Source organism: Phyllostomus hastatus, unplaced genomic scaffold, assembly GCF_019186645.2.
Source record: "Phyllostomus hastatus isolate PE091 unplaced genomic scaffold, TTU_PhHast_1.1 phas_contig_86, whole genome shotgun sequence".
Classification (NCBI taxonomy): domain Eukaryota; kingdom Metazoa; phylum Chordata; class Mammalia; order Chiroptera; family Phyllostomidae; genus Phyllostomus; species Phyllostomus hastatus.
The window spans coordinates 67,712,529-67,724,868 of NW_025333977.1; the positions used below are offsets into that span (position 1 = coordinate 67,712,529).

The 12,340-nt window shown below is 40.4% G+C and overlaps 1 protein-coding gene across 1 annotated transcript in view; it reads right to left on the reverse strand.

The window, feature by feature from the left end:
• GABRR3 (gamma-aminobutyric acid type A receptor subunit rho3) overlaps window positions 1-12,340 on the reverse strand; it is a 56,209-nt gene that overhangs the window by 15,585 nt on the left and 28,284 nt on the right. Inside the window, 3 exon segments of the mRNA XM_045851897.1 lie at window positions 4,171-4,260; window positions 4,262-4,310; window positions 5,643-5,674. Of these exon segments, the coding sequence (XP_045707853.1) occupies window positions 4,171-4,260; window positions 4,262-4,310; window positions 5,643-5,674 (171 nt within the window).

Sequence of the window (12,340 nt, forward strand, 5' to 3'; positions counted from 1 at the left end):
CAGACTCCCTCTTGTTAGGCAGCTCTCAACCAGTGGATAGGTAAGACTATGTCCTTGGCCAGGAGGTTGTAGCTACAGAGAATGAGATGTTCACCCATTTGTCTTTGTAAGATTACAAAGTCCAGAGTGTTGAAGTGGGAATTGTAACAGAGGGGTCTGGCCAGATTGGTTGGGGGTAGGGAGAAACTCTGATCCAGCGTGAAAGCCTGGCCCCCCAGAGAAAGGAGGATTTGGAGGAAACCCAAAGGCAGAAGATTGAAGCAGCAGCCAGTGAAAGAGGCTGTCCCCACTGCCTGGAGAGGGGAGAGACCCCTGAGAGGGGTTGGGAAGTGCTGAAGGCAGCCCAGGATCAAAACCAGAGCTGGGGCATGATTCCATACCTGCAAAGCAACAGTAAGCAACTAATGCAGCTCGTGACACCACTTACACAGAGCCTGTGTATACTGTGGGGGTTGAAAAGATCACAACACACATGTAACCAGGTGAGGCCCCACACTGGGGAGAAACACAGTGCCCTGCATGACTAGAAAACCCTCCCACCTGCTTCCAGATCATAGCAGCTGCAGGAGGGGCAGGGACACAGTGTGAGCTAATGCTCATTGTGGATGTTGGCCCAAACTGAATAATGAGTTGGACTCTCCAGCGGCATGGTAGGATTTGAGGGAAAAGATTTAAAATGGTGGGGGTGCAGAAGCTCTGTCTTCCTCAGCCATTGCCCCTGGTTGGGGTGGGGTGTAGAGTATTCTCAGGACCCAGAAGGCACCACGCCCTGCTTGGGTGCCCTTTTTCCTTCCTCTTGCTGGCATAGTCGGCTGCCAGCTCACAGGCTGAGTCCTGAGCACAGGACGTGTGCCCTGCCAATGGAATGCCATGGGATGCCAGTGCCAGCACACAGCTCTTGCCTTGCCCTGCTTGCACACATGGAGCAGGCTCATGTGGGACACACCTTGCTAGCAGCAGGCCCATGAGATGCTGCAACCTGGTGCCATGTGACATGGGTCCTGGACTGCGCCCGTTTTCTCACCCTGAGAGCAGCACACAGACTAAGGGGCCAGGAATACTCACTGGTCCTCAAGGGCCTGAGCAGCCCTGGATGCTGAGTCCAGGTGGACTGAGCCCCTAGCATGACTGGCTGCAGTGAAATGGTCCCAGAGAACTGGCCCCAGCCCCAGGAGATGGAGAAAGCTGCAACAAGGGAATGGAAATGCTTGTGTCACAAGTGCATGCCCCAGAGAGGGAGAGAGCTGGGAGGAGGAGTGACAGAAACCCATCTATGTAGCAGCCCTGGACTACAGATAAGAATGGAGGAGGGTCTCTGAGCATGCCTTTGGATTTCAGTCTTTTGGGGAACAGGAGGGTTTCTTGTGTCTTGCAGAAGAGAATGGCTTGTAGCAGAGGAGATTCCAGTTCCCCCAAATTAGATAGTCTGTGAAAAAAGCCCTTTTTCCTTCCTTACCATCTCTGTTTTACCAAATCCCACTTAGCTGTGTAACACTCTTATGTTAACTTGTAATGAATTTAGTATTGCTATTTTTAAGTGGATTAATACATATATTCAAAAATTCTTTTTTAAATAGCCAACATGGTTAATAATTATATATATACATATATATAAACATTGAAACAAAAACATAAAACAAAAGCTTTCTGGGGTTCTTAATTTTTGTTAAGTGTAAATGGGTCTAAAACCAGAGTTTGAGAATTATTGTCAAAGACTAAGAAAGACATTGAGGGGCGAATATGACATTGAAGGCCCTCAATAGAATAAGAAAAGTGAAGAGAATACATGGGATTTGAACATGAGGGCAACAGTGGTTTGCCCAGTTTTAAGTGTGCCAAGTGCCTGCCAAACTGCAGATGAGACTCAGAAAGCAGCTGGAAGCACCTGTCTGAATCTTGAGAGAAAAATTTGAGAAAAGGACATAGATTTGGAATTTACTCTCATAAGGAGAGCAGTTAGAAGTAAGAGATTTGTTCCATTTGATGAAAGAACCAAAAATAAAATTTTGGGAGGGAGTTACCCACACGTAAGGAGTCAAAGAAATAAGTAAAAAGTTGTAAAGATAAAAGAAAAACCTAAAGGAGGAGAAAATCTGGATTATCACAGAATGATGAAGACAGACTTACTGTTTTTCTTTAATCCTCACCTGAGTATATGTTATTTTGGTTTTAGAGAGTGAGGGAGAGGGGGAGAGAGAGAAACATTAATCAACTGCCTCTTGCACATACCCCAACCAGGGATCAAACCCACAACCTTGCGTGTATGGGACAAAGCTCCAACCAGCTGAGCCACCTGACAAGGGCTGTTTGGTTAGTTTTATCCAACACCATGGGGCAGGCATCAGCCGAGTCAGTTGACATGAATGTTCCTCTTTAATTCTCATGGTGATCTTTAGAAGGCAGTATTAATAATCTCCTTTTTCTGGTGAGGAAGATGAGGCTATGCTGTTGACCACTACACTGAGTTCTGAATTTGGAGAGGATGCTTAATTGTGTCAAGTGTGTCAGAAAAAGTGAAGGAGAAGCAACTGAGAAAAGGCAAGTGGGATAGAGAGACTGTCAGAGACCCGCCAGGGCATTGGGTAGTACAGCGTTGGGTAGAGTGAGTAGAGCTGAGGGGAAAGTATCTTGGAAAAGACTTGAGGGTGGTAGGCATACAGCAGTTCTCTTTATTTTAAAAAGGTGGGGGTGGGGGTGGGGGAACACTTCTGATTTGTATATTATTTCACATTAATCTGCACAGCAATTTCCTAACCTTGAGGGATCACATATAGATGCAAGAAGCACAGAATTTCAGGGTTAAGTTCAATGCATTTCAGAGTTCTCCATTCACCCCAACCTGCCCTGGAACCAGCTTTTATTGCTGTCACTGCCAAAGTGTAAGAGTGAGGCAGTCAGCTTCAGGAATCTATTGAAAATCATGTTCATAAAGTATTAGAAATAAAATGACTTTCCCATTCTGTCTCAAGAGCTGGAAATGTGCCTTAGTCTTCTGTTGGGGTCTACACTGCCTCACTGCCATACTGAGGTCAGGGAAGGCTGCTCTGGTGTGAAGTAACAGCCACAATAACGTATTGATCCAGGTGGTATTTTTCCCTTGAAGATATTCAAGCTTTAAATGCTTGTAGATTGAAGCTTTTAATGGAGGAAAGAGGTGAGCAAAGTATTAATATTAATGACCATTTATGTCTTTCAAATGATCTTTTGAAGTATGCATACAATTTGTGAACATTAACTTAGAAATCACCCTTTCTGGAGTGCATTGTGTGCTAATTACAATGACTGTGAACCACTTATAACAGTCTTCTGTCTAGATAGAGCATTAGCGGTGAAAGAACAAAATCAGTCAAAATGAGGGCGTTCCGCCCTGAACCAGCCAGGAAGGCAAGTGGATTGACTCTTGGGTTCTCATTAAGTAACATGTTATCTAAGTGCTTAGCTTGGCACCTTCCCCTTTGTAAGGACTCAATTATAGCTGAGTGGGTCTGGACTGGTTCCTACAGAGCAGTGTGTGTGACAGTGGCATATGACATGTCAGACAGAGTAGATAATAACACTGGTGTGGAAACTTAATGAGGCTGACAACATCTCTCCACTTGAAATCTCTTGCTAACTAAAGTGCCACAATACCTAAAATTTAACTGTGGTTCATTCTGATTTTGGCATTTAGGTTGAGCCCTAATTTCTAACTAGCAGTAGTGTTTCCAAATTCAAGCTCCCCTCTCCCAAGAAGTAATTTATTAAAATACCAAAAGTAAAGTGAAAATTAGTTTGAAGTTTCTTTCTTCTATTAAATAAAAAGTTTTGTCAGGCAATTTGAAATGGACTTGGGCAAGGGATGGGGTGGTTTCCCGCGAAGGGAAAAGAGATCGATTTGCACAGTGACACTGGGTATGCTTCATAATCTTACCCTCTCCCCTTACTGCATCCAGCTGTTGGTCAGCCTGTAGCCTTCATACCTACTGTCTGGGTTCCCAAGGAAAGAGTCCTGTACAGTTAGCGCTTGAGGCTGTCAAGATAAACACTGTGACCTGAGTACACTTCTCAAACCATCCCTACTGAACCATCACTGTTTTCCTCTCTACTTATCACCCACTTTCATTGACCTTCCTCTACCTTTCTCCCATATTAACATTTCACAAAGGTGTGGAAGGACTTATGCAGGGAAACTCTGGCAGAACAGCTCTTGGGTCAATCCAAAATGAAACCCACCAAAGTATTACCATCAACATAGCTGGGAAATAGGTTTGCAGCACAAAAGAAAATATGCCTTCTTAGCACAAAGCTAATGAAAAGCCAATTGCATCATCCTGTGAGGAAAAAAGAGCAAAGGTTTTATTAGAATAGGTTTCCTCATGGAAACACCATACCTAGTGAAACCAGCTGCTTCTTTAGACTCCAAGCTTTTGGGGAGCATGGAACTCAACACGCTCACCCTTGTCTACCCAGAGCCAGCACCAGACCTGGGCCTGACACTCCTTCAGTACGTGTTGAATGAACTGAAGTGCAGTCTGTTTAATTAGGTGCCTCAAAGATCCCCCTTAAATCTCATACTTGCTATGAATGGTTAATTACATTTTGTAGGATAGTCTTTAAAGATCTTCTCCAAAATATATTGTGTTTGCAGTGTTTCTGCAAGTAAGTCTTCAATACATGACCAATGAGTGCGTGCAATAGTCAATAAACCAGTTATTAGCTGTGACAAATGAAATATAACATTTCATCTGAAGGAAAAGATTCACAGTAGCTACTAGGCCATTGGATTCCAAGTTGGAATCCAGACAGCTAGGAATTCATAGAGGAGGTCAGGGGAAGGGGTATCCATACACTATTTTTATTTCAAAGTCTCATGGGTACCATTAATTTTTTTATGATAAATCTGGAAAAAAGTAACCAAACAATGATGTTTCTTTGCTTCTTGTTAGAACTCATGTTGATAATATTGACTAATGCATGCTGATCAAAAGCACAAATTGTGGCCAAAACCACATACATAATTTGTTTGGGTTTCCCTTTTCACATTGGCTGCAAGGAAGCTTAAAGACAAATTTTTGGACCATCTATAGTACTTCTCAGAATTCCATTCTCTAGTAACCGTGTGCTAGATTCTAAGTAATATCTTAGCCTTGTTTTTATTTTGCTTTCTCACACATTTCTAATTCACATTATCTTGCTTTATTTCACAATAATTGTGCTACCAATCTTATTAAATCTTTGCTAAAGTAAGGCAATGAATAGTGAAATGAATAAAAATTAAAAGACACCTTTTATGAATAATCAGTAAGATTAATTTTTCCATGATAAACACAGTGCATTTTGAGATAAAATTATTCAGAAACTTTGCCAACAACTTTTGACACCTTCCATCAGTTACAGCACCTTCTCCATAGAGTACACAAGTCCTTTTGTATGTGTGTGTTTCAGTTGTGTTTTTATATTTTTTGAAATAATAAAGCATAGTATTCTGGAAAAAAATTATTCAAAACACAGGGACTATAGGTTAAAAATATAAAACAAAATTAGGGGTGTTGCAAAGTTAAAGAGCTCTTTTATTAGCCTCAGTAGTAATCTCTTAGGAAACCCAACATAGAGACTGATTAGATGGATCAGGTCAATATTTAGACATGCAGCCCAAGACACACCCAGCCAGCCCCTGCTGAGGTGGTAGACGAATCTTAGTATTCTGTTCTCCCTTAAGCACTGATTACCTTTCTCTTCACTACCTGTTCTGAGGTTTTCTCTTACCACCAGTTGATATATGTTTCAATAATATTAAACAATTTCATTACCATGGGTAATAAAAGATACCCTACAGAGTGTATTCTAAAGTCAAAATATATCCATTGCTTTTTAAGCTACTCATTGTCTTGTATTACTCATGTCATAGCCCCACTTTGGAATTGTGTGCAATTAAGAGTTTTAGTTTTGGCTGTAGAGTAGAATAACATAATCTCTGATGTTATAGCTTCATATAAGTATTGTGGATTAATAAGGGTAAGGAAAAGCTGTGGATGTAATTTGTAAGGAAAGACACTGTTAATATGTATGGCTTTAAGTTTTGAAATAAATTTAGATAGCAGGGATCTTTTTTACATGTAAATTTCTGAATTTTTTTTGTAGGGGGTTACCAAGCAAGAGAAATGATGCTCTGTCCTGTGGTGTTTCAGGGAAAGGGAGACCAGCAGTGGAATTGTGGTTAAAGCCATAGGCCAGAAAAAACTCCCTTTATCAACAGGAAAGGTGTCACTGCCTTGGAAAGCTGTGGAGTCCTCGTTTTGGGTAGTGTAATAAACAGTCTGGCTCCATTTTTTACTTTAAACTGCTGACAGTTCTCTAGCCCATTTCCCCTTCTGCCCTACACCTGGGAAAGCTAATAAGAAAGTCAAGTGCTCCCTCTTTTGGCACCCAAGATTCAACAGTGCCAAGCCCTGCCCAGCGCAAGGGAACCCTCAGCCCAGCTCCACCCTCTAACACCACAGCACCCCAAGCCAGTCGCCCTTCCCTGTTCTCTCAAGCCATTTTCAGAGCTGTTGGGAGCCTAAACTGCTCCCTCTAGAAAATCTCATTATGTGAGTAATAAATCTCTTTATTCCCTTTTGGTGCGAGTGTGGCGTCATAAGTTTTGACATGTGAACAAAAATTTGGGTGGAAAGGTCCATCGCCTCAATCAGGTTGCCGCAGTTTAGAAAGGGTGGTTTATGAAAGAGAGAGGAGTTGGGCAGTTGGCGGCCAGGAACATGGCAGAGAAGGGCAATAAATAGGGAGCCAACCCCACAACAAGGCTCAGGAAAGTTTTTATTCCTGGAAACTGTCACCTCGAGAGACCCGTTAGTGGCAAGGCTTCGTGCTGCATGGAAAGAATCAAGATGATAATGCTGATGGAAATGGTGATGATGCTGATTGCTACTAGCTAATACTTCTTGAGTGCTTATCATGTGGCACACAGTATTTTAAGTTATTTATGGCAGGCAGTATTTTTAATTATGTAAATGTATTAGATCATATATCCTCACAACCCTACAAGGTAGAGAATATTATGAAACCAATTTAAACACGAGAAGATTGAGGCATACAGAGATCACACAACTAGTCCAAGGTCACATTTCTAATAAGTGGTAGAGTTGGTGTTTGAACTTACACAGTCTTTCTCCAGAACTTGTACACCTCGCCACTACATTATGCTGTAATAAAGAACACTTGTTCAATGCATGCCTTAGGGACAGGATTCATTCCTTTTTCCTTTGCAAATCTATAGTGAGTGGTTTTGAAGGACACTAAAAGAAAAGAGGGGCAGAAGCCCTCTCCTGCTCGTTCACATTGCCAGGCAGTGGTGAAGGCAGTGCCGAGGGAAAAAAGGGAGAGCCTGGTGGTTCAGCTATCAAGTGGCAACTAACGTCCGTAACTACATGGGTTGAATTGTATGGGTCCCCTTACACACGGGTTTTTTGATCTTGTAAACAGATGGCACAAACTTATGGTATTGATAAATACAGTGCAGTACTGTAAATGTATTTTCTCTTCCTTATGATTTTCTTAATAACACTTTCTTTTCTCTAGTTTATTGTAAGAATACAGTATAAAATACATATAACTTACAAAATATGTATTAAGCAATTATTTATGTTATTGGTAAAGCTTCTGGTCCACAGTAGGCTATTAGTAGTTAAGTTTCAGGAGGAGTCTTATGCTATACAGATTTCGACTGCAGGGGTCAGCGCCTCTAACCCCTGTGTTGTTTAAGGTCAATTATATAACTATACTTGTGGTTCCTGTAACCTAACTCAGAAGTATAGTTGTTGTTTCTTTTTTTCCTATACAGGTAATTTGGGAGTGGTGATTGTGATGGTTGTTGTAATGATACGAGTAAATATGAAATATTTCTTTAAAATTTTTAAGATTTTATTTATTTATTTTTAGAGACAGGGGAAAGGAGGGAGACAGAGAGAAAGAGAAACATTGTGCAAGAGAGAAAAATAGATCAGTTGCCTCTCACATGATCCCTACTGGGGACCTGGTCTGAAACCCAGACATGTGCCCTGACTGGGAACCTAACTAGCAACCTTCTGGTTTGCAGACCAGCACACAATCCACTGAGCCACACCAGCCAAACAATTATTTTTGATAAGCCAATATGTTTAAGCAGAATACTAATCTAAGGAAAACATTTGAGTTTCCCTCTCAGGAGACCCTGTTTAATAATTCATAGATAATGTAAGGCAGAACTACCACATACTTGTGAAATAAATCTCTAAATGCTGATCTTTTTGAAACCTAAAAAGTAGCCCTGGCTGGTTTGGCTCAGTGAATTGAGCATTGGCCTGTGAACCAAAAGATTAATGGTTTGATTCTTAGTCAGGGCACATGCACGGGGTACAAGCCAGGTCCCGGTGAGAGAGACAAGTAATGGATGTATCTGTCGAACACTGAGGTTTCTCTCCCTCACTTTCTCCCTCCCTTTCTGTCTCTCTAAAAATAAATAAAATCTTTTTTTAAAAAAACCTAAGAAGTGAGCCCTGGCTGACGTAGCTCAGTGGATTGAGTGCGGGCTGCGAACCAAAGCATCACAGGTTTGATTCCCAGTCAGGGCACATGCCTGGGTTACAGGCCATGACCCCCAGCAACCGCACATTGATGTTTCTCTCTCTTTCTCCCTACCTTCCCTCTCTAAAAATAAATAAAATCTTTTTAAAAATCTTAAAAAAAAAACCCTAAGAAGTGGATAAATGAACCTAGATATGATTATTAGCTTGATATTTGAATAAAATTTCCAAAATGCTTTACTCTAATAGCCCACTTAAATCTGTCTCATTAAAAATGTGCTAATTGTAACAAATTTAAGAATATAAATTAAAAGTCTTGAAATAAAAATGAAAAATTCCCAATGTATACCTACTTCTCAGAGGTACCTACTGTTAATTTTTATATACATTAAAATATATATGTATAAACCCTTTAAAAACAATGAATATTCTACTATAACTTGAATTTTCAATTTTTAAATTTATTATATATAACTATCACTGCTACACAAACTATGTATAGTATATTTGAATCTCTTCATTTATTCTTTTTTTTAATTACCAAAATTCAGTTTCTTAAAAATATAACTACACTGGAAAGTTGAGAATTTAGTGCATTTAAAAACACTTAAGACTTAATTCTGTGAAGTATTTTTTCAGTACAAATATATTGTCTTGCTTTAGACAGACTCTGAAACATGACCAAAACAAGATAAAAATCAACTAGAGTTGGACCTGCTTGCGGAGGCTCAAGAAGTCTGAAGAGCACAAAATGAGAGAGTGGAGCCAATGGAATGGCTTATTGGAAACATCAGCATTTTTAAGAGGGTAGTTGGATATATACTAATGGGTACTTGTACTTCAAAATCTGAAGAAATGTCATTGCTGTTATTATTATATGTTTACATTATGTGCAGAAAACAATACTATTGGATTTCTATGCTTCATACATATCACATTTTAATACCATCAAACATTGGAAAGTCCTATGTATAATTTTTTAAATATATTTTATTGCTTATGCTATTACAGTTGTCCCAATTTTCCCTATTTCCCCCTTCACCCAGTACCTCCATTCTCTCCAGCAATACCCCCCTTAGTTCATGTCCATGGGTCATGCATGTATGTTCTTTGACTTCTCCATTTCCCATACTATTCTTAACCCCCCTGTCTAATTTGTACCTACCAACTATGCTTCTTAATCCCTATACCCTTTCCTCGATTCTCCCACTTCCCCCTCCCAACTGATAACCCTCCAAAAGATCTCCATATCTATGATTCTGATTCTGTTTCTGTTCTGCTTGTTTGCTTAGTTTGTTTTTTAGGTTCAATAGTTGATTGCTGTGAATTTATTATCATTTTAATGTTCATAGTTTTGATCTTCTTTTTCTTATATAATTCTTTTTAATATCTCATATAATAATGGCTTGGTGATGATGAACTCCTTTAACTTTATCTTGCCTGGGAAGTACTTTATCTACCCTTTAATTCTAAATGATAGCTTTTCTGGATAGAGTAATCTAGGTTGTAGGTCCCTGCTTTTCATCACTTTGAATATTTTCTTGCCAGTCCCTTCTAGTTTGCAAAGTTTCTTTTGAGAAATCAGCTGAGAATCTTATGGGAACTCCTCTATAGGTAACTCTGCTTTCCTCTTGGTGCTTTTAAGATTCTCTCTTTATTTTAACCTCTGACATTTTAATTATCATGTGTCTTGGTGTGGATCTCTTTGGATCCAACTTTTTTGGGACTCTCTGTGCTTCCTGGAATTGTATGTCTATTTTCTTCACCAAATTAGGAAAGTTTTCTTTCATTATTTTTACAAATAAGTTTTTGATTTCTTGCTCTTTCTCTTCTTCTGGTACCCCTTTGATGCAAATGTTGGATCTCTTGAAGTCCCAGAGACTCCTTGCCTATCCTTTTTTATTTGAATTCTTTTTCTTCTTCCTGTTCTGACTGAATGCTTTTTTTCCCTTATGTTCCAAATCATTAATTTGATTCTTGGCTTCATCCCCTCCACTGTTTGTTCCCTGTAGATTTTTTTCACTTCACTTAATGTAACCTTCATTTCTCCCTGGATCTTTTTTACCCTGTTAAATTACCCAATGAGTTCCTGGAGCATCCTAATAACCAATGTTTTGAATTCTACATCTGATAGGTTGCTTATCTACATTTTGTTTAGTTCTTTTTCACGAGTTTTGTTCTGTTCTTTCATTTGAGTCACATTTCTTTATCTCCTCATTTTAGTAGCCTCCCTGTGTTGTTTCTGTGTATTAGGTAGAGCTGCTTTGACTGTCTTAGTAGCATGTCCTGTTGTAGAAAAGTACACCTGTAAGTTGTACTGGGAAGAGCCTTAGGTAATTGCCAAAGCAGGACAACTCACGTCACTGCTCTGTGTTTTTGCATTGGGGAGGGCTCGGAGAAGGGCCAATGCTGCTGCCTGTCCTCTGGAGCTTCAGGAGGATGCCATCTCCAGGCACTCACCCTAATGCCAGTCACTTCAATTTCTCCCCATATGTCACTGGTGCCCTTCCAGCTATTGCCTTGGTGCTGAATCCCAGAGTGGGTGGGTCTGTATAAGTCCTAAGTCCATCGCAGGCCCTTTAAAAGGAGTCTCCTGTGAATCCCATGGTTTCTTCTGCACCCCAACCTCTGCTGGTTTTTACATGCAGAAGCTATGTGGACTTAACTTCCTAGCACTGGAAACCTGGGCTGGGTGGTCTGGTCTGGGGTGGGGATCCCTTGCTCCCAAGGTATCCCTCCCAATTTTTATCCACCATGTGTGGATATGGACCACTTGTTCCATGTCCCTCACCTCTCTGCACCTTTGTAGCTCTCTGTGTCTCTCTGCAGGTCTCCTTCTCTGCATCTCAGCCCTTCCTACACATCTGGATGAATGTGACTTTTTTAAATCCTTGGTTGTCAGACTTCCATATACAGTTCAATTTTCTGACATTTTTGGGTGATATTTCTTTTGTAGCCTAGTTGTAATTTTTGCTGTAGTTGTGCGAGGAGGCAAGCCTTGTTTACCTACACTTCCATCTTGACTGGAAGTCCTATTTATAATTTATGTGCCAAAGTTATTTCACCATAATGGAAAAAGCTATAAATTATACTTTAAAATGTATCATTGTTCATCACATACATTTTTTTAATATTGATATAATTCAAGACTAAGAGTTTTAAAAACACTGATTAAAACATGTATATTGGGAGTTCTGGCCAAGATGGAGGCATAAGTAGAAACCCTTTGCTTCCTCACACAACCAAAAGGAGGATAATGATGAATCTAAAATCAATAAACAACCAGAAGCACCAGAAAATCAAACTGCATGGAAATCCGACAACCAAAGAATTAAAGGAAAAAAATCAACTAAACAACCAGACCAGTAAGGTGGTAGACCCATGCGGGCCAGGCCATCCTAGAAAAACCAAGGCCAGGTGGTGGACCAGGTAGGCAAGGCTGATGGAAGGCAAAACTTAGACTCAGAGCTGACTGTGGACTATGGTGAGGGTTGCTGCAGTGGGAGAAACTCCCAGTACCACATGACAGTCCACTGAATAGTGCACTAGAGAGAAGCAGGCAAGCTGCATTGTTCCCTCTCTGGTCCCTCCCCCACAAGCAGCACCTCAGCACAGCAAGGAGGGTTGCCCATCCCAGGTGAATACCTAAGGTCCTGCTCCCTTACAACTTACCAAATATGCCAAGGCACAGAAATATGGCCCAAATGAAAAAACAGAGCAAAACTTCAGAAAGAGAACTAAATGATGAGGAGATAGCCAACCTATCTGATGGGGAATTTAAAGCCTTGGTAATCAAAATG